This window comes from Photinus pyralis, unplaced genomic scaffold (assembly GCF_008802855.1).
Source record: "Photinus pyralis isolate 1611_PpyrPB1 unplaced genomic scaffold, Ppyr1.3 Ppyr1.4_LG4, whole genome shotgun sequence".
NCBI classification, from domain to species: domain Eukaryota; kingdom Metazoa; phylum Arthropoda; class Insecta; order Coleoptera; family Lampyridae; genus Photinus; species Photinus pyralis.
In genome coordinates this window covers 13173720-13196978 of record NW_022170511.1, presented here as the reverse complement: position 1 = coordinate 13196978, position 23259 = coordinate 13173720, and the positions used below count along the sequence as shown (strand labels likewise).

At 33.6% G+C, this 23259-nt stretch overlaps 2 protein-coding genes across 6 annotated transcripts in view; one reads left to right on the top strand and one right to left on the bottom strand.

The window, feature by feature from the left end:
• The window catches only part of LOC116168467 (relaxin receptor 2-like), a 61734-nt gene that overhangs the window by 6178 nt on the left and 32297 nt on the right, over positions 1-23259 (bottom strand). For 3 of the 4 annotated variants that reach the window (XM_031484325.1, XM_031484323.1, XM_031484324.1), the window contains exons 2-11: positions 10310-10444; positions 10174-10257; positions 10010-10118; positions 9887-9961; positions 9769-9840; positions 9639-9710; positions 5498-5569; positions 5371-5442; positions 4957-5097; positions 3947-4018 (exon numbers count right to left, since the gene is read on the bottom strand). In XM_031484325.1, the coding sequence (XP_031340185.1) occupies positions 3947-4018; positions 4957-5097; positions 5371-5442; positions 5498-5569; positions 9639-9710; positions 9769-9840; positions 9887-9961; positions 10010-10118; positions 10174-10257; positions 10310-10444 (904 nt within the window). Of the gene's footprint in view, positions 1-3946; positions 4019-4956; positions 5098-5370; positions 5443-5497; positions 5570-9638; positions 9711-9768; positions 9841-9886; positions 9962-10009; positions 10119-10173; positions 10258-10309; positions 10445-23259 lie in introns of those variants that run through there. The other variant, XM_031484326.1, reaches the window with a different exon arrangement.
• LOC116168466 (toll-like receptor 6) overlaps positions 1-23259 on the top strand; it is a 52867-nt gene that overhangs the window by 4755 nt on the left and 24853 nt on the right. The window contains exons 3-4 of one of the 2 annotated variants that reach the window (XM_031484318.1): positions 18254-18367; positions 18530-18802. The exons of the other annotated variant lie outside the window; for it this stretch is intronic. The gene's annotated coding sequence lies outside the window, so the exon portion shown is untranslated. The remainder of the gene's footprint in view (positions 1-18253; positions 18368-18529; positions 18803-23259) is intronic. 2 annotated transcript variants of the gene reach the window in all.

Sequence of the window (23259 nt, the reverse complement as noted above, 5' to 3'; positions counted from 1 at the left end):
AAGTAAATATTCAATTGTAAAATTGACGTTCCCGACATTCGTGTTTTATTGGGAAAACGCGATTTAGAACGAAGGAGTGCAAAAATGTATTTTCCCATGTTATTTCCCTATGTCTCGCCGTCAACTTGCCACGCTGTATAATTTTTTGTGAAACTACAATCAAAATTGAAAAATTATCGTATGCAATAATGAAGTTTGACACATAGCAATCTAGATTTAGCTATGTTTCAATTTTAAATGTCATTATTAGGATTAACGCAGCAATTGTTTTTTACTTTCCTCACTACTAGAGAGGAAAATGACATTTTCTTCACCCTTTTTAGAGACGAAAGTAGTTGTGTCTCAGAAAAATTAAATTTCCTCATTTTCTGTACATACTAATTTACATCGAAATATTTTCTCTCCTAATTAATTTAGAGCAAAGTTATAAATAGGTTTCTTATAGCTTGAAAATTCTGCGTCTGCTCATGTCACCATTTATATTTATTAGGGAAGAAAATATTTCGATATTAAGAAATTGGGTTTGAAATCCCTATGGTGCATAAACCCTTTCTACACCCTGTATAACTAAATCAATAAGTTTATACCTGCATATTTAATGTAGTATTCATAGTAGTTTCATTCTCTTGTTATGTAGAAAAAACAAAAATATAGCGCATTTTTTAACCTGAATTTCCAAATAATTAGAGTACGTTATAATATAAGTACCTACTCTTTGTGTAAAAATTCCCTTGACCAGGGCAAAATTGCAACACAAATGATTCTTTTTGCATTTTGTTATGAAAAGTGTCCAATTTAACATGTTCGAAATCCTCACTAATCCCGGTCCAGGAAATCAATCAAAAGTCAAGATGGCGGCTGAATTTTGTATTTTTCATTAAAAAATATTTATATAACTCTCGCCAGGAAAGATTGCAGGTCACAGCACACCTTGTGTCGATCTACAATCTATGTTTTTCTGAAGACGCGAGCGACTTCAGAAATAGGATCGTGCCAATGTTGAACGAAAAGACTTTTTGTTCAACATTAACAGGGTAGGTACTATCCCGAAAGTCGCTGCCATCTTGAGAAAAACATAGATTGTAGATCGGGATCAAGTGTTCTGTGACCGGCAATCTTTCCTGGCGAGAGGTTTAACTGTTATTTGAATGAAAGTAAAAAAAATAACCACTGATTTCTTTTTTTTTCAAAATGTCGACCATTTAAATATTTACCGTGGGAAGTTTCGAGATCAAGATGACACTAACATAGTCGTCGCATCCGTTTATCTCACTGGGGATTTTGTTGGCCTACCTACCTCCCAGTATGGGTGTAAAACAGGGGTCCGCAACCTATTGAGACGGAAGAACCAAAAGTTACAATTTACAAAATTGTCCAGTTTTTAAAGAGCCAGTAAAAATTTCCGATTCAATATTATAGCATTTGGTTATATACATTATACAGGGTCCTGCAACAGTGCGTCCGTCTTTCCTAGCTCATACCTGGTAAAAAATTTAAAAAAATCTTTTGTGCAAATGTCAACTATAGATGGCAACCATCTATAGAATTATTTTAGAATGTGCAGTGTGTCAATAAATAACTGATTTTTTAAAATAGAATATCCTGTATATTTTTACTTGTTTCAATGCCATTTGTTAACTTTTACATGAAAACCTATTCACTTTTTGGTTTTTTGTCAACGTTGCCATTTTGTTAATTTTTATCTGAATCTATAAGCAAGTCTCACTTTGATGAATCGTAGTCACCTTGATTTTGAAGTTATGAAATACATTTGATCAATGCTGTTAATCGGAGTAAAGGGCAACCCTTTAATAATGAGAACATTGAATTTAATGATACAGGGTGTTCACAAGGAAATGGTAAAATTTCCAAACTTCAAAGTGCCATAACTATTCTTTTTCAAATAGAACTACCAGTATTTATTTTGCTATTCGATTGTCTTTTGTGTCTTCAATTTTTATAAGGGGTGTCCTGTGCTTAAACCCCGTAGCAATTCAATATTTTTCACAAAAGGAGCTACCCATTAATTAATTACATGTTTATATAACCGGAGTAGGCTGTGATAATAAAAAACAAAAGAATGCCAGAAAGTAAACAAGTGTTACAAATTAATTATGTGCTGCAAGTAGGTAGTTTATTTCCCTACATATATCGTAAGATCTAAAAGCACAAATTCCAATACCCTAGATCCTCACGTTCTACATCCTTCCCCAAAACGTTTAGTGCCCTTAACATCGTTACATCGTTTTGGAGAAAAATCTAAAAGTGGCAGAATACCCCCTAAAATACGAATATTTTATGATAATTGTAAAGAAATTATACGGTCTCCCTCAACACGCAACTTTTGTGCACTTTCATAAAGGATTTAATTTTCCTTTCATGACAAATATACCGAATAGTTCATTGTGAAGACTTATAGTGTAAGTGCTAAGGGCATTAAACCGTTTTAACCCCCCCCCTCCCCCGCGCAGTGCTAATTTACGTAAATATAGTAGTAATTTAACTGAATGCCACTCCCCCATCTGTAGAAGCTGGATTCACGCTTGATTACCATAATGTCGCTTGACTACCATAATGTCGCGGTATAGGTACTGGGGGGAGGGGGGTATTCCATATCCTCTAGACCCCCCTGTGCTACGTTTTCCTTCATAACGTTTACATAATAATTTCCCCTAAAGGGTTTAGTGCTCTTATCACTTACACCATAATTTTTGGCAAGGGACTATAGAACTTAACACTAGGAACCTGTGGGGTAAGAAATATTCGTCATGAAAAAAGGACTGCATTGCATAGTTCTTCATGAAGAATTATCACAAGAGTGTTCTGTTTAGGAGTGAACATTTTGAGGGAGAACCGAGGGAGAACATAATAATAGGAGGGAATCTGTTATATTGAATAAAAATGATGACGTTCTAATATTGACCTGTGCTGAGCACACTGTATTATACTGTAGGGAATATTCCAGATCTCCCGATAGACATCGATGCACCATGAAATTTTAGTCATTGTAGAAATGTCTGCCCATCTTTTGAGAGAAATTGGTTGTCGCATGTAAAATTGATGCACGTTTTACTTTTGAGGAACAGTATCTCGGCCTTCTCGGGAAATAATGCGGGGGGGGGGGGCTTAAGGCTTTTTTTCACGCGACACTGTCAAAAGTGGCACAGAATGACCAGCTACGGTTATGTTAATACCTATCTTTAAAATAATTCAACAACACAATAAAATTGAGGAGTAACTGACGATCAGACAAATTAGTGCAACAAAATCGTTTTTAATGAAGTTATAAAGATAATTTGTCCGAAATGTGACTTATTGCGGATTGACTGAAAAACAATCTCTTCTTGACCTGACTTTGAGATGTAGAAACAAATATGTAGGAGGGAGTAATTGACGATCTGCTGGCTACAATTAAAGTTAAAGCAACTAAACCGATTTTTGAAAACGTACAGTGTACATAGTTAAAAATTTACCGAACATATATATAGCCAGAGAAGAGTATTCTCATATCATAATAAATCGATTAGGTAGTTATTGAACTAGATCGGTGGTCAATGCGTCAAAATTACCCCCCTCGATGCTATTTAACTAAAATCTCTGGCACGGTGATTTGAAATGTTGATAAACGCATACAAGGTATACTTAGGTTGTAATGTGACTGAGATTAGGGATCAGAAATTCGAATTCTAATCGTTTAGATAACTAATTATAGAGGCACAGAGAATGAGAAGAGAATTAGGGGTTACAAGTAGTCGGTATTCTCTACAAGTATGAAGGGCTCAAGGAAGTGCTCGCAATTATGATGAAGTTCTGAAAATGTGTATTTTTAAACGTGATTTTTCTGGTTTAAGTTAAACTCGAGGCAGCCGAAAAAATGTTCTTATTAATATATAGGTACGTTAGAATCACTACCACCCTGTAATAAATAAACGAATTAGGTACTTACAGTGATACCAGATTATCCAAATTGCGAAAGGTTCCCTTAGAAAGAAAATGGATTCCATTATCCGATAGGAATCTGAAATAAGAAGATACGCTAAGCGAGTAAGAGGTGACACAAAGAAAAAAAAACGTGAAAAAAATCGTGTATCAGCGTCTTTTGGTTAGGTTCAAATCCACATGTTTTATGTTTATCTCGCTACAACAGCGGGGGAAAGCTTAGATCCTTCGGTTTTATCATTTTGCGATCTTTTACCCTGTATACTGCAAAAATCGCGATTGCGCCGAAAACTGGACTAAATTCGCCGTTAATTGTTTGTCGATAACGATACAACAAATGTGGGCCCGCGTTGGTCTGGCTCTGGAACGAAGCCATTACCAAAGTAGGAGCGTTGTTCCCTACTCAATTTGCCTAAGTAATTAAGTGTCGATATGGATTTACAGTAAAAGCCCAACAGCTTTGGGATAACACCAATTTTGCAAACACATTAATCCTCCGCCAAATTTATCCATAACGTGTGTGTATCCTAAGCCAAAGGACACACATTAGCGATTACGCTGCATCACTAACAGGAAAAAATACCCATTAATTGAGGTTTTCAACCGCCCTTCCGGACTTCTTTCGGTGGTAGCGTATACCTGCAACACCCAATTGATGTTGTATACTCTTAGTAGTACATCTTTGTTAATTGATATGACGCCTAAAACCGCGAGTTGCTTATAGCGCAGAAGATGCTATCGTTACGAAAGACTAAATTACTATTCAAATTTTCATATGCATCAAGGGGTTCATTCGTAAAATTGCATTTTCTACGGTCTAATCCATTCATGCCGCATGATCTAGACAAAGCAACTGAATTCATAAAGTTCACTATAAAAATAGCTTCGATTAACTGGCGAAGTAAATTGAAACCCAATAAAGTATTAATGCGCTAATCAAGCGTTGCCGGTTATACGAGAACGGGACATTAAAAATGACAATCACGTCAACATTTAATATGAAAGAGATCTACTTACAGATTTTTTAGTGTGGTCGCCGAACGAAATGTCCCTGCCTGTAGAGCTTCCAGTTCGTTTTCCGCCAATGAAAGGGTGGCCAAAGACATCGGAGGGAAAGTGTTCTCGTCAATTTTTGCTATTCTATTCGCGCTTAAATATCTGCGAAGGAATAAAGCATATTTGCATTAACGAAATTGACGTACAAGGAATGAAAGGTAATACTAAGAAATACGAGAGGGACTGTAGTAAATAAAAGAGCATGAAATATAGAAATTGATTCCATTGAATCTGGACTCTACAAAGGGTGCAGGATCGGATATCCATCGTCAATACTAAAAGTAAAGAGTTGTCTAGAGGTAAGAATTACGAGTAACATAAAACGGCGCAGCTTTAATCTCGATTATTAAAACACTGTAAGACGAATATACTTACAAGATTTGAAGTTTAATTAACGGCTCTAGCATTTCCTTTTGAATCTCCGTTAGTTGATTGTAACTTAAATCGCTGAAAATTTGAAATTGATTTTAATTAGACGCCGATTAAATTTTGTCGTACTTACAGTTCAATCAGTTTTGTTAGATGTTGAAATGCGTTTACATCGACGTAGGAGAGACGATTACGACGCACCACCCTAAAAAGCAATGACTACTATATGTCTTTGGCATAAGTGTATGATGACATATACGGTAGGTATATAAATTCAAATTAAGCTCTCTTCCATAAGCCACCAAAAATATACTATTTATATATTCGGGTCGTTTCGGTGAAATGACGCAGTCTTCTCATGTTTGCTTGTAGCAATTTGTGGCTGAAATTTAATCTTGCTAGAAAACCCCAATTTTGTATTTCCTATGTTAACAAGGGTCGCCTTAATTATATATACTTATTTACGACGAATGCAGAGGATTTCTCGAATTTTGGCAGTTAGGATCATGATATCTGCTATAATCAGAACCGCCACCAACAGTGTTGGATTGGGCCAAGCGTACCGTGACCCAACGACCTAGTAAAAAAGATCCCCCGATCGGATGGCTCAGTGTTCTCGTGTTTACCCACAAATGTAGTCGGATACAATACAAAAACGAACAAAAAAAAAATAGCAGTACCAACTTTAGATGAATTATACCTACATTGCTTGGGAAAGAGAAACTTCGCGTCCTCCTAGACCACCAGGTATGTCTACAGGAAAAAATTAGTTCTGACGGTCACCTTTTAAATTTATATTCATCAAATAGGCGCGTTACAATAAATAATGTTGTAGGTCCCATTTGGCCGGCCTGTATGGGCAATATTAAATTTAGCAATAAATCAATCTAGTAGGCCATGAAATTGTTTTGTCATATTGTTATGGTGACATTGTTTATTCTTGGACGTTGTAATTTTAAGATATTGCTACGTTTTCAGACCAAGAATATGCTGATATTCGCTTTATTTACGGATACTGTGATGGAAATGCAAGAACGGCAGTGAGGGAATATCAGCGGAGGGTTCCTGATCGAAAAATCCCTAATGGGACATATCAATTTAATTTTAAAGTTACAACGTCAAAGAATAAACGATGTCACTATAACAATATGACAAAACAATTACATGGCCTACTAGATTGATTCATTGTTAAATTTAATATTGCTTATAACTTCTCTTGGACAAAATGTATAAGGAAATTTGGACTTAAAATTGAGCAAAGAATATGGTGTTCATCGAGTCACGGGACACCCACACCCTGTATATTATAATTTTATAATTGATTGAATTCCATTTGACATTTTATATTTTTGTATTACCGTATTGCCAACTCTTGCGCAAAGGGAGTTCTACATCGCGATTAAGCTCTAAAGGTAGAGGTAAAATCGTTAGTTTCTTCAATATTATACATTTACAACAAGCTGGAAAAAGTCATGCTGAAAATAGGAAACGCAAATTCAGATCCTAAAAGGGCAAATTTACCGTTCACTTACTCGGATTCAGAGGCTAAGGGGATGCATATTTCCCGCAAAGTGATGAAAAATTAAATTAATTAATTCAAATAAATAAATTGTGCCAAGAATACAAAACACAGGAATAAGTTTTTCGCAGTGTTTACAAACGTTATGATTGTACTGTATTGGTGGATCCATCATTATTTGGGATGTTAATTATTCAAAATTATCTTGCGTCTTTCCCAAAAATTACAATTTAACTTCACATTTCCTTCTGTTTGTCATTTCGTTTATAAAGCTTTGATAATAATCCAAAACAATTCGTACTTTTTCGATCAGACTTCTCAATCAAAAGTTATAGACTAGAAACCAATTTCGAAAGAAAATTCAAAGGGCTGTAACTTTTGAACTAGTAGCCCAATCTTGGAACTGTTTGAAATTATATATAGGGTATGTATGGAATATAGTATACATCTCTGTAAAAATCGACTGTATACAAAATTTTTCTATATGAAAATTGTTTAACATTTTATTTCCCATAATAAGGCAGCATTCCTTTGGTTTTATTTCAGAAAACAAATGAATAACGAAAAACAATTGAATTTTTTTAAATAGCAAAGCACACTTTCGTTAGGCTCATTTGATAGAGATTTTTTTCTCTTTTCAATGACGTATCACGTTAGCATCCGTGCAGAGGAAATTAATTTTGATTGCAATCTTTTTGTGATAGATTATGCCACTGCCTTGCATTTAATGGCATTTTGAACATTCATTGCGATGAAAACCATTTAACTACTAATTTCGATTTGTCTTCAAGGTTTAATAAGAAACGTACACGTTCATTTGTTTTATTTTGATGTAGGATATTTGGATTAATGTTATATTGATCCAATTATAATTATAATTCTGATTCTTCAAACGATACCCGTGCAAGCAGTCTCCTTTTTCAACGGATTAGTATTGCCATCAAAAGAGGAAATGCTGCTTCAATATTTGGCACTCTACCAACATATCAACATTTCAACGAAATCTTTTATTTGCCGAATTCCAATCAATTCAAAAATTCATTTAAAGTACACTTATTTAAAAATAATAATAACATTTAATTTTATAAAATGTAAATTTTTGAATTTATAAAACTATTCTACTTTCATAAAGATTCATATGAAATTATAATAAATTCTGTTGAAAAATTTTCTTGAATAAGGGTTCTATCGAACATAGAAAAAAATCTCTATGAAATAAGCCTAATGAAAAGGTGCACTGTCATTTATAAAAATTCACTTGTTTTTCGTTACTCATTTGTTTTCTGAAATAAAACAAATGAATGCTGCCTTATTATGAGAAATAAAATGTTAAACAACTTTCATATAGAAAAATATTGTATACATTTGATATTTACCGAGATTTACATACAGACATACAGGCAATTGCAATAGAATTCTAAGAGTTTGTGAACTCTTCGTTTTCAGTAACTCTCAATGATTTTCGGTAATTTTTTTATTTTCGAGGTTGGGATAGGCATCAGATAGGTAGAGGAAAATTCGAGGATATAAGCGTTTCCAGTTTCGTGAATTGCACAAAAAAGCAAGGTATGGAAGCAATTGAAACATTTTATTACTGTCCCACTTTTTTGGGTAAAAACATCGAATTTAAAAAAAAAACAGTTGGTCATGGCTTGCCTTATTATGTAAACATATTACTGCATTTTGGTGGTAGTATCTATTGTTCCTTTAACTTCCGAATCGCAGAAGGCATTTTTTTTAAATATTTTTAGTGCGATTTTTGAATTCGTTAGCCTATTACAAAAATACTTGTTAAAACAGTATCTTTGCTCACGCCCTTTGAGGGTAAATTCGCTGTAAAATCTCAAAAATTTGTTACTGCAGCAGGAAGGCTTTAGGCTACTTACTTTCAACAGAGTTTTTCATTAATCAGAATTATCACTACCCCCTTTTACCTTCCGTCCGTGTAGTCAAAGGTATTAATACGATTTTTTAAAAGGGTGTCCCAATAAGAAAAAACATTTTCATCCGTAGGAATATTGGGAAATGGTCCCCACATCTTGCCCTACTTCCATTGCACTTGGTCGTTTTGGCCCATCTCAAATAGTTGCATGGCAAAAATTTCTAATTCGTTTTTAGGGGAATTTATTGAAGGAAAAAAAATTCCCCTTATGTTATGGTTTTGTGCGTTTCTCCGCCTATTCTTCGACTAAGTCGACAGCGAAAAGAGACAGTGCTATTGAATATGAGCTGGTTTAGGAGTGCGAGCCGAGTGCCAAAAAAATTCCCCTACTAAAAATCGTATGAGATTTTTCGTCTCTTGTTTAAAAATGTCTCACTTTACTCAATACATTACTTAGGCATCGAAACAACTTCGAATGTCGCGTGATTTAGATTTAGGCATACAATGAAAACACAACCGTCCTACAGATGAGGATATAATTAGCGACCTCTCTTGGGGCGGCTTTTTTCAACACAAAAACAAAGCAAACAACACAGAGTAAGCCTCTGGCATATAAATCTCGTTATACAAACTTTGATTCTAAGCAAGTGAAGCAAAATGCTTCTCCGAGTTTATAATTTACACATTGTAATACATTTCTATAAATTGTTCAGGCCGAAGACAAGAAAAGTTGTATCGAAGTCTTTATTCTGTAAGTGATTTATACAAGTCTTCTCCCTAAAGAGGCGAGTTTGTGGTAAGTACTTTGACACTTCAATTTAAACTTATAGAAAAGTGAATAACGTAATCCAATTTTAGGTTCCCCATACTTACAAAACAGTCAGTTCGTTTTTCTTTGGAAAGATGTTCGCGGGAAATATAACTAGGTCGTTATTGTCCAAGTATCTACAAAAAAAAGGTCGGTTAGATTTGGTATAATTGGAAAGTGCGTAGGCCTACTAACAGCGAATTGAGATAGGAGAGCTTATAAAATGTCTTTTGGTGGAGCTCTGTAATGGCGCACTGGCGGAGGACTCTGAAAAGCTCAGTACGAATAGTTGTTCTCGTTCAGTGATACTTACAAGCTGCTAGTTTCTGCCGGAATCGAATTCACGGTGGTCGTATTAAGCTCCCCGAAGAAATTCCCGGAGAAGTCCCTAAAACGTTTTTAATTTACCTACGCGTTTCGCTTCTGGTAGACTTACAATAGATCAATTTCTGCATGTGGCAAGTCATTGGGGGGCCTCTTAAGATTCATGTGCTGGCATAGTATTACTTTACTGCGACATATGCAGGAGCCATTATAATTTAACGCTGTGACAAATTGAAATTTTTATTACGTGCCGCAAAGAGACGAGAACGCGTTTACCGCATTTCTGGTCTAAGTCTTCGTGCTCGGCGCTCGGGTTCTTTCTGAAAAGATGATCCCAATACTTCGATCCCTCCTCGTCGGCTTGTGAATGAGACCATTTACGTCAAACAAAATTCGAAGCGTTTTTACTTACCGCAATTCCATTCGTCGCTTCCATCCTCGCAATCGAATTTTCCGTCGCAATTTTCGATCTGCTGTATGCAGACGCTGCTATTGTAACAGCGGAAGTAGCCTTCTTCGCAGAGGGTAAACGAACTGTTGTGCCATTCTGAAAGAAAAGAAATTGCCATTAGATCTCAAAGTAGTCCCTCCTATGTATCTCATTTCAATTTCGTTTGTTCACAAAACAGTCGAATCGACCCCGCGGGCCACACTTGGGTGCAATCTGAATGAAAAATCAACATTTTTCTTAAGTTTCTGAACTCTCTTGAGGGTTTTTGCGAGTTGCACAAATACGCAATCAAGTGGAAGTTAGTCCGAGATTGGAGCTAAACATAAAGCAATAAAGTGTCCATTGATGATTTCGTAGGTACCTATAATTACTCCGCCTAATAATAATAATAAAGTTAACATTGTAAAATTAATAAATTACAGAATTGACATTGAAATCCAACAAAATCGATTGACAGAGGTACGAAAATATCAAATTCTGTATCTGGGGGTTGAAATTTTTGAATTGGTGCAAAAACGAACGCAATACAGGGTGACACTTTTAAAACTTTCAATGGGCGATATCGTTTTTTATGATATGGGTATCACAAAATGGCTAAAACCGTTTCGGTAGAATCGAGGGGCAAGCAAAATGGTCGTATAAAGAAGGAACCCACTTCAACCTCGTACCCCCCGCCACCCCCATGCCTAAATTTTGAATTGTGACGTATCACTTGTGATACATCATTGGAAAGCTCTTAAAAAATGCTTTTCAGAAATAACACACTGGTACATTTAAACTGCCCATTCACAATTTATTACACTAAAATTTGAACTCCGCAAATAAACAACTTTTATTTAATAAAATGTTCAAAATGTTCACCGTTTTGTTCTAAACAATACCACAAACGGTTTTCAAATTCATTTCTAACATTTTTAAACAGTTCCCTGGAAAGTGAACGGCACTCGCTGACTATCTAGTAGCGAAGATCATTTATGGAAGCTGATTCAGTTTTGTACACAACCGATTTTAAATGACCCCAAAGAAAGAAATCCAATGGTGTCAGATCTGGAGATCGTGCTGGCCATTCTATAGGACCTCTTCGTCCTATCCACTGTCCCGGAAATTTCTCATCTAAAAATTCACGAACAGCCATAGAGTAATGAGGAGGAGCCCCATCTTGTTGAAAATGTATGAAATCTTCAATCAAATTCAGAGAGCACCACTCATAAAAACAGTTAATTATTGTTTTTTTGAATAAATCCACAGTTTACTATACACTGTGTTCCAGATCGGGTGGGATTGCATGGGCAACTTTGTTATTATTAAGGATAGAGAATTGGTTAAATGGGCAATGTTTTGCAGTTTTAGATGCTTATTTAAAATTTCTTTTTGGAAATTCAAAATGTCGCATAGGTTCGACGTAAATTAAAAAAAAACTAAAATTAGTCATTTCCTTGAATGTCTTATATCATCGAAAGTATAAGAGATATAAAAAAAAGTTTTATATAAAAGTTACTGTCTGATACGTTTAATTTAGAATTGATGTAAAAAAATTCAAGATGGCTACTTTTGAGGAACATTTACCAAATTCCTAAAGTTAAATAGGCGCCATATGGGATTTTTAGATTACTTGATAGATTTTTTAATTCCCTTTTCAACGAGCCATCATAACATAAGATTGAAAATAAGATACCAGTTATATCAACGGTTTTTATATTTTAATTAAGTAGGCTGTGATGAATTAAAAAAACAAAACAAAATCTATTCGAGGCAACAAAACAATGAAAATAATTACATCAGATGTTTAAAAAAATCAGGGACGCACTCATGAGAGGGGGGGTTTGGCATTACAACTCCCTCCAAAATTTTATATAAGCATTAGGTCTAGAAAAATTTGATTTTTATAACATCACTTATTGACTTATTATCCATACTTACATACCTACAAATGGTGGTATAACTACAAACTATCCCCTCGAAAAAAGACATGCCATTATTCAGTTAAAGACATTTCAAGACACTTCGCTTTATTTTACACAATGTATTACCATTGATGCATTGTCCCAGGTCTCATTTTGTAGGTGGTTTATCCGCAAGAATATCGAAACTAATAGTTTTACCAGTCCAAGTGTATGGACAGATGAATCTTATTCTTCTAACTGCGAAGTGTTCAAATCGACATTATAAACACTACTCGTCACAGGAAAACCTACATGTTCTAGTTTCACACCAAAATCAAGTAATATTTTTTTTAATTAATGTATTTTATGGCATAATGGGAAGTCATGTAATTGGACCGGTAATCTTCGATGGACCTTTAACTGCTCACCATTACCTATTTACAAATTCTCCAATAAACTTCCTTAAAGGATTTTTCTCGACAACGTATGTTTCGAAGGAAGGGTTAGTTTATGCTACCTACCAACAAACTAGCTGCTCAGGTCACAATTCACGAATTATGTACAGTACATTAAATTATAAAAGTAAGTACTTAATTAAAAAATAAAAGTAAAGTGGAAGTAGCTACCACTTCAATAATAATAATAATCATCAATGGCAACACGTTGCCTAAACTAAACTGTCTTGAAGTGTGTCACAAATAATGGCCAGTATTTTAAACATCTGGTGTAATTATTTTCATTGTTTTGTTGCCTCGAATAGATTTTGTTTTGTTTTTTTTTATTCGTCACAGACTACTTGATTAAAATACAAAAACCGTTAATATAACTGGTATCTTATTTTCAATCTTATGTTATAATAGCTCGTTGAAAAGAGAATTTAAAAATCTATCAAGTAATCTAAAAATCCAATATGGCGCCCATTTAACTTTAGGAATTTGGTAAATGTTCCTCAAAAGTGGCCATCATGAATTTTTTTTTGACATCAGTTCTAAATTAAGCGTATCAAAGACAGTCACTTTTATATAAAACTTTTTTTTATATCTCTTATACTTTCGATGATATAAGACATTCAAGGAAATGACCAAATTTAGTTTTTTTGAATTTACGTCGAACCTATGCGACATTTTGAATTTCCATAAGGAAATTTTAAATAAGCATCCAGAACAGCAAAACATTGCCCATTTAACCAATTCTCTATCTTTAATAATAACAAAGTTACCCATGCAATCCCACCCAATTTGGGACACACTGTATATGAGCGAAAAACAGATTTAGTGATTTTTCATTTAACTGTTGTAGAATCGTTATTATTAGAAATACAACAAAATGAAACGAATAAAAGTTTTAGACATTTTAATGCTTAACATGATATGAACATACTGATTTCCTTCTATATTTTACAATTTTTAAGTTGTAATACAAACTTTAATTTTTTTAATGACTGTCATAGTTGGCTTTGACATTCTTAAAAAGGACACATTTTTCTCTGTATAGCGATATAAGGCTTGCTAAACGTACTTTAATAAATAAACGTGCTGCGGGAAGTTTCGTATTATTGAGAGATAAATAAACAGAGTTTGCCATGGAAAACAATATCTAGTGAGATAGATGTAGTAGTGTAACTGTGGCATTAAACATATTTATTTATTTATTTGTTATCCCTCTCTTGCTCTGGGCCCTCAACAGGCTTGCGCCCAATTACAGAGTGACCCGCATAAAGCTTTTTAGAGGTGCCTCTGCAGAAGGTTTAATGGCCATCTTCGAGAATTCACTATGAAAGTTACATTAATAATTATATTCAATACACTATTACAAACGATGATTTAAGGTTAATCAATGATTAAAAACATTAGAATGTTAGCCACCTTTGATTATACGCTCAGATTCAACTATTTTTAATCACTGATTATCCTTAATCATATAGTTTGTGAAACCGGGCATTAGACATTTTAATGCTCAACATGATATGAACATACTGATTTCCTTCTATTTCCTTCTATATTTTACAATTTTTGTGTTATAATACAAACTTTAATTTTTTAAATTTTTTTAAAAAGGACAAATTTTTCTCTTTATAACGATATAAGGCTTGCTAAACGTACCTACTTTAATAAATAAACGCGCTACAGGAATTTAGGTACCTAAATAAACAGAGTATGCCATGGAAAACAATACGTAACTGTTGCACATTTAACATATTATTTAAAGGCCATCTTAGAAAATTTACTATGAAAGTTAAATTACCTAGGTAATAATTATATTCACTATGCATATGCACTATTAAAAGTAGATCGTATCATGCCATGAAAAATAATAAATAAACAAAATACTGCTGTTTATTGTAGAAGGCCTCAAAGAAAACTTGGATTTAATGTTTGGTGCGGAATTGTTGGATCGCGAATTCTTGGACCTTTAATTTACGATGGAAATTGGACATCACGCCGACTTTATCTTCATTTTCTACCAAATGAATTTCAAGATTTTCGGTGTTCTAATAGGGTTTAATTTATCAGCGAACTTATGCGACAAACGACTACGTGCAGATGCTGTGGTAAATTTCTTTGGTAATTCAGATGGTAGGATAATACGGAAAGGTGTGAATTTTATCGCGAAAAGATGCCGCTTGTGTGTAAATATGAATGAGGGACACTTTGAACATTTTCCGAGATAGATTAATGCTTTACATGTAATTACCTCAAAGTAGAAGTTTAAATGTAATATTTCGTAATTTTTTTTCGTTGTTCTATTTGTGGTCCTAAAGTTTTAAGTTAAACCATTTTATTCAATGGTTAAATATATATAATAGACTAAATTAAGAGAACAAAAATGTTTCCCATGGCAAACTCTGTTTTTACTACTCTCAATAATACAAGAAGTTTTGTATCATGTTTATTTGTCAAAGTAAGTACGTACAATGAATCTTATATCATCGTAAACAGAAAAAAATGCACTTTTTAAAAATGTCACAGCCAACTATGGTTGTCATTCAAAAAATGTAAGTTTGCGTTATAACTCGGAAATTATAAAAGAAGAATGAAAATTAATAAATGTACCTTATTAAGCGGAAAAAAGTTACAATTTTTGTTCTTTCCATATTTCTGTATTTCTAACGATTCTACAATACAATATTTAAAAGAAAAATCACTAAATCTGTTTTTCGCTCATATCTAGCAAACTGTGGATTTTTTCATAAAACAAAAGCATCTTGAATAAGCTCTTAAAACGACAGCTCCGAATCTCTGTCGTACAGTTTCCGAGATCTTAATGCTTAAAATGAAAAAAAACGCACCCTGTGCATTGTAGCAACAGCTCACTATGCATTTTTGATTTTTTGTACATATGGGATGCTTTATAAAAGCTAATATACAAGGTGTTTTTTTGGGAGCTTTAGTTAAACATTTCTGGGAAAGTAAAATAGGTAGGTTTTTGAAAATTTGTACTTAGGAGTTACTCTGAAGGCCGAATCGATGTAAAATATTTTTAAAATGGCCGCACTTCCGGGAACACCGGAAGTAGATAATAACGTCGTTATTTTAAATGGCAACCCATATTTTATTAGATTTTTGGATTCTACGTGAAATTTTAATTCTTTTGATATTATTGCATATTTTGATACCCTTGATAATTGATTACTTGAAAACGGTTGTAGTCATGGCAATCTATTTTTATCAGTGTATAGAGAATGAATTTTCTTTTAGTGCACTTAAAAAAAAGTTAAGTTGCGTACGACCTCTCCTATGGAGATCCAAATTTATGAAACTTCAAAGACTAAAAACTCAGGTTTTTTTAATGGAATAACCATGTTCTTACTATTGCATGTGATAAAGAATCGAAATGAGCATATTTTGACAATACATGTTCCTATAGCTATCTTTAACAGTTTCTGACTTATTCCCATTTTATTGAATTGACACTATTTTTTCGGATTTTCTTTTTCGTAGTCGGCCATGATTTTATAACAATCGAATTTTAAACAAATCTAGTGACACTAATCCATCACCTAGTGTTATAGGTTAAAAAAATTTTTGCAAAAATCGAAAAATGATTCGCAGTGGTTTCACTTATTTTGGAAATTAATTGTTATTGATGGTGAAATGGACAGAATCGCGGCACGTGCTTGCCGTACATTCATTCGAACACTGGAACAAAATTGTATGAATTTTGGAAATGTTGTAGCCCAAATGCACTACAAACTGTCAAGCATAAGTGATACAAAGCTCTACAAGAGAATATTAATTTAAGAAAATGAATTGAATTGCAAATGCAAGATTAACAAAATAAATTCAATGCAAAATATAAAAAACTTCGTTGAAACATTTATGGTATGGAATTGTTGGTAGAACAGATATCGCATTACCTCTCTTAATTTCCAGACTTGTACGTTGTTTAAGAAATTCAGTTGAACGACTCTGTCTAGATTTTTCACAAATTTTCCGTCCTATATCCTTAACAAAAATCTTATTTATTACTGAATTATTTAGACTAGAATCAATGATATTAACGAATCCATTCCTTGATTTGTTTAAAATTCGATTGTTATAAAATCATGGCCAACTACTAAAAAGAAAAAATGGCATCAATTCCGAGATCAATTCAATGAAATAGGAATAAATCAGAAACTGTTAAAGATAGCTATAGGAACATGTAATATCAAAATATGCCAATTTCGATTCTCTATCTCATGCAATAGTAAGAACATGGTCATTCCATTTAAAAAAACTGAGCTAGTAGACTTTGAAGTTTCTTAAATTTGGATCTCCATAGGTGCGGTTGTACGCAACCTAACTTTTTTTTAAGTACACTAAAAGAAATCCCTATTCATTCTCTATGCACTGATAAAAATGGGTTGCCATGACTACAACCGTTTTCAAGTAATCAATTATCAAGGTACCATCTGCATCCGCCATTTTTTTTCTTAAAGTCAAAATAACTTAAAAACCATAAATGGCAGATATCGACATATATGGGTATCAAGAGAATTGAAATTTCACGTAGAATCCAAAAATGCAATAAAAAATAGGGGTTGTCATTTAAAATAACAAAGTTACTATCTACTTCCGGTGTTTCCGGAAGTGCGGCCATTTTAAAAATAGTTTACATCGATTCGGCCTTCAGAGTAACTCCTAAGTGTAAAATTTCAAAAACCTACCTATTTTACTTTCCCAGAAACGTTTAACTAAAGCTCTCAAAAAAACATCCTGTATTGTGCAAACAAGTTATACGTAGTCTAAATAGTTAAAACGTACATATATTTTGCATCTGCGGTTTTGTTACGCTTTTCTTATGTATGTATGAGAATTCATCGACCGTAAAGAATTAATATTGTTTTCATGAAAGTTTGTGAATATTGAGGTACTAACTAGTTATTGCAAATGTCATTAATTTAAATTGTTCGAAAACATATATTATTCCCTGCTGCATGCTCTATGCAAACTAAGCAATTGCATTATATGTTTTAGAAGTAAATTGTTTTGTCTGTGGTATCCTAAATTGCATTAAGCACTCATTGAATGCTGCCTGCTGGGATTGTTACAGAGTATATCAATTGATACATGTTAAGTAATCAAAAATGTTTTTGAACCTTTTTACCATATAAATTACTTTGTGACAAAGTAAGCTAGTATTCCCAAGCATCAAACACCCGAACCTATAAATGAGCCATTAGTGATTTGTATTGGAAACGATGCGTGTATGGTCTCACTTGTCAATTTATATGCATAGCATCGTAAATGTACCAAGAGTTTAATTAGGCTACCTATATATTAATTTAATACCCCCTTTTAAAATTGGAAACACCCTTTTTTAGTTCAAATATAATTTTCAACTCCACCAATTAATGGATTAGTCGAGCCTCTCCAATATAGGTACCCACTGGCAATTAACGTATTATATTTTGGGATTTAATTCCAAGTGAAAATTTATTTTTTTTAATTTCGTTGTTTGCTTTTCGTGCTTACCAATTAAAAGTTGCATTTCTCCGATTCCTTGCCGAAACTGTTTAAAAAGCTCGACCTTTTTCCAGCTGAAGCGTCTCGACGAAATCGTGAAGTTGTATCGATTTGTTAAGAGCAACAGGTGTTCGAATGATGATCATGTTCGTTTCGGAAACAAAGAGCGACGCTTCATTAATCACAACGTAAGTAGAATCGTTACTCCCATCTCTTTGCATAGTCTGCCGGCGTTATTACATTTGCAAACCCGCAAAGCCCTACTCACGTCTTCCTTTAAACCCTTTGAGATGCTCGGCATTAGATAAACTTCAACGGCCGACATTTGTAATACGAGTTCGACCTTTCAGTTTACAATCCGCCTGCATCTTTTGGAGAATAAGGCTACACCAACAAAAATAAATTGGAAACTTGAGTAGATCCAGAGAAGATGCCCTGCTGATTTAATCTTTTCTAATTTCGTGGACTTTGAAAACACGGCTGATTTTGATCGGGACACAGCTAACGAACAATGGAGTAAAGATACAATATCAAGGGTTTATTCGAAGTTACAAAGCATCTAGTATTTGGAAGGGCTACTGCTGAACAATGTGAAAACTATGTGTGTACTGTTTTCATTCCAGGTAAATACTGTAGATAATTGAATTGTATTGCATATGCGACAGTAATTCCAAAGCGAAACTAATTGCAATCAGAAGTGCTACAAACATTTAATTTAGATGTTTCCGGCAACAACTTAAAATAAAAATGTAGATATCGATAAAGCTCTGAGAAACAAAGGAAACAAATTAATTCATCTTGACTTTGGACGTAAACTTATTTACCACAAAATTTGAATTCGAGCTTCTCTCGCTTTTTTGGAAAATAAAGCCCCAATTTGTTTTTATGCTTTTTCTTTGTTTCATTATAAAGTTCTAGTTTTATACACAGTGGCGCTAACTTTTTACGAATATGGGGAATAATCAGTAGAAAATGTCGTTTTAAACTAAGAAATACTACAAAACGAAAACTCTTACGCAAACGTTAATGTTGCGAAGCGCTGGATTGGCGACAAACTTTACGAATAATCAAGCTTTGATGATCTCGATCACGTGCCGTTCAATTAGGGATTTGACATTTGATTCTCGTCCTTACGACTACTTCACGTTTACGAGCTACCGAACCGTATCAAAAAGGGTAAACCTGAAGGACTATCTAGATGTCTTCTGTTTTAACGCGAGATGGGTGAAAAACCAAATGCCAGCAACCCGCTGCAATTCTTACAAAAACGCGTGCACTGAATTTCCTTAGAAGCATCGTAATTAATTATAAATACTCTTTGGACATTTTTTTCAAAACATTACTAGAAATCAATTTCAAAACTATCATAGAAAAACTTGATATTTTTCGAAACCGTCTCCTAACGAAGTGCTAGAAACCTCCTCCGAATCCTTCTTCGAAGTCTTACTAGGTAACATTTTAAATTTCTTTTGGAAATCTTGGAAATTTTCATTAAAGTTTTTTTTTAATATCTTGTAAATAATCGTCAACAATTTTATTAGCAACTTCGCAAAAGTTCTGGAGAATCTTTGTAAAAGCCCTTTTTAAAGGTTTTCCGAGATTTAAAATTTTTTATACAGATAAATCATTTTTGAACTATTCCTGTTCCTTCTTAGAACCTTACTGAAGGTAGGTATCTTCGTAATCTTTTAGGCATCTTGTTCATTTAAATTATGGTTCTTATTAAATAGATAATATCCAAAGGAAAATCTACATATTTTACGGGCTTATCGTTGTATGTGAAAAATCGCCCAATATTGCTAATTGATCCTCCTCCTGGACCTCGCAAAGGATTGCGGTTTAAGTTATTTGCGCACAATAACGGCGTCGGTCTTCTTCGTCCAGAACTTTGATTTACTTGTTTAAAATTTACCTGTAGAGTGCGGTCCAATTTCGATGGGATTAAATGGGTAACTTTCTTATTAGCGCAGATAAACCAAAACGGCTTAGGTGCCCTCTTTTTTCCATGTTCTTCCATGTTTTATTTTTCAATGAAGCTAGAACATAATCGCTTTAGCATTATTCAGGCACTTTTTAACGTAGACATCCATGCCGTTAGTCGTTTGTTTCTAGTAGTTCTTTTAGTAACTGCGCTGTAACTCGAAGTTAATTTTTTAAAGCGAAATTATAGTTGCCTATGATTGTTTTACTAGCTTTCTCAAAATGTATAATTGTCATACTTATTTTCAATAATAACAATAAGTTTTGTTTATTAATAATACATCTTGTCTGAAAATAAATAACAAAAATGATAGTCGCCTATGAAACACTTGAAAGATAAGCTTGATCAACATTTAAAGTGGTAAATTGTTGTGGGAAATGCACATGTTGTTTAACATTTTTTTCCCATAATAAAGCAGCATTCAGTTGTTTTTAATTCAGAAAACAAATGAGCAACGAAAAACCATTGATTTTTTTTAAATGGCGGTGCAACTTTTCATTAGGCTAATTTGCTAGAGACTTTTTTTCTCTTTTCGATGATGTAACATGTTATTACTCTAATACAAGAAAATTTTTCAAAAAAACTTATAATCACAGCAATCATATTAATCAAGATATGTTACATCAAAATAAAACAAATGAACGTGTATACGTTTCTTAATTATTAAACCTTGAAGACAAAATGAAATTTGCAACAAAATGGTAACAAACGTACACATTCATTTGTTTTATTTTGATGTAGGATATCTAGATTAATGTTATTGATGTGATTATAAGTTTTTTTGAAAAATTTTCTTGTATACTAACATGTTACATCATCGAAAAGAGAAAAAAATCTCTATCAAATTAGCATAATGAAAAGTGGCACTGCCATTAAAAAAAATCAGTTGTTTTTCGTTACCCATTTGTTTTCTGAAATAAATCAACTGAATGCTGCCTTGTTATGGGAAAAAAATGTTAAACAACTTTCATATATACAAATTTTGTATTCGATATTTACCGAGATATATATTACCTATATTCCATACATAATGGGCACTCTGTATATGCAATACATGATATAAGTTCATAACAATAATAAATAACAAGAATTTACCGGCTAAAAATCTTTACATTTGCTTGTATCCTTTCGGAAAATTGTAATGATGTTGAAAACTTGCATTGAATTAACAATTAACAATTAGCATGTCATATTTTTCATAGTTAGTGTAGTTAGTCGTTTTGAAATTTATTTTCAACAATTTTAAAATGTCATTAACATGAAGAATGCATGCAAATCTATTTTGACAAACAATTTTTCCAAAAAAACAAACTACAACTGTCAAGTATTTTTCATAGACGACTATGATTCTTTTAAAACAATAGCCCACTATAATTTTCATTTAAGCAGTTTTTTAAATCTATTGAAAGTCGTTTTTGAATTGAGTTTTTTAGACGCTTTTGGAAATTGACTCCGTTAAATAAATTGACTTTTATAAAGCAAACAAGACAGGTTCATTATTTTCAGAATTTGGTTAAGTATGGTAATGCCTAGGCCTTTCGTAATATGTACCTAACTACTATTCAAAAATGAACTCATCTGAAATTTCCTACCTTTGAAAACGTGAAAACAGAAATCCACTGTTTCTCTTTTACACTGGATTTTACACTGATACAATGCCAGTTTGTAATTAGATCCCTATATCCAGAGTGAACAATCTTTCAAAACCTGGAAACCTGATCAAAACAATCAAACATCAAATCAAAGATTCACGGACCTATAGATACCTACTGCTACCTCTAGTTACATAATTTCTGTAGTTATACTGCAATGTCACGCGTATAGAAAAAGGAAATCCTCTATTTCAAAACTAAGTTTTCAGAATATTCGGCGCCAACTTCTGAAAACACATAAACTTTTGCACATAATTGGTAAGCTATTGGTTGATAAAAAAACGAGCGGAAAAATTTAGTGTTATTAAATAAATCACAAAAAACTAGCGCGTCCCGTTTTAAAAGACAAACGACGTTTTCATTCGATTCGTATACATCCGGAAGTTCCATAAAGCTCAAAATATTTTTATAAATCAATTCGGTGTAGACTTAGCTAGTATAGATCACTTACCTACTATTTTTTATGCGAAAAATGAAATAAATGGTTCTTCGGGAGGTATAAACGTCGGACGGCCTATAAATTAAATTTCCTTTTAGTGTTGATACTATCACTAAAGGATATTGATGGTGACTGAGAGGCGTGCAAAGTTTGGGAACCTCACGAATTATTTGAATGAAAAGTACAACCCTCACGAAAAATCGTTTCTGATAGAAATTGAAGATTTCGAAAGCACTTCATAAACTTCAGTCCGTACAAAAGGATAATTCTCTGTCCCAACTCGTAAACTTTCCGCTAGTGGAAACTCGTCGGAAAATGTAAAGAGCTGATTACATCCCCATAGCATACTGTATAAAAGCGTAACTCGCCGTTACCCTTATAATTAAATTTCGTCCAACGATTTTCCATTTACCTGATTACGCAAATCGCATTCGCCCATCGCATTTAACCGCGTCGAAAGCATCTCGACGTAATTTATATCCGGTTTTTGACTCGTCATAAATAGGGCGAAATATTATGATTTAACGGCGCAAATAAATCAGGTTATATCGAGAATACATTAACGCCTTCGAGGCACTCCATTATTTAGTATTAGCTCCGCAACTTTCCGCGCGCCTTTTAAAAAGGATAATAATGAACAGGAGTAACAGGACGAAGTTTCACCATTTATCTCACGGCTGGCAGGTTAATTACAGGAAGTTTTTAACGCGTTTTACTCAACAATCAAGAGAACATTGCGGCGATTAGCAGTAGCACTTTGCTGTGTTTCTGTTTAAGAAATGGCACACGGATATTGTACGGAAAGAAAAATAGTAAACTCAAATTTAGAAGGCAAAAGCTAGATTTTGCCCAACTCAGTTGCACTCGTACCATTTCAAGTTTACCTGTCAGATTCAAAATCAATTTGTAAACGCTCTCATCGATCCAGTCTATACGCATTTCTTATTGTACACATTGTGACGAAATTCTGCGACACACAATGAACTAAAAAATAATCCCTTGAACAGG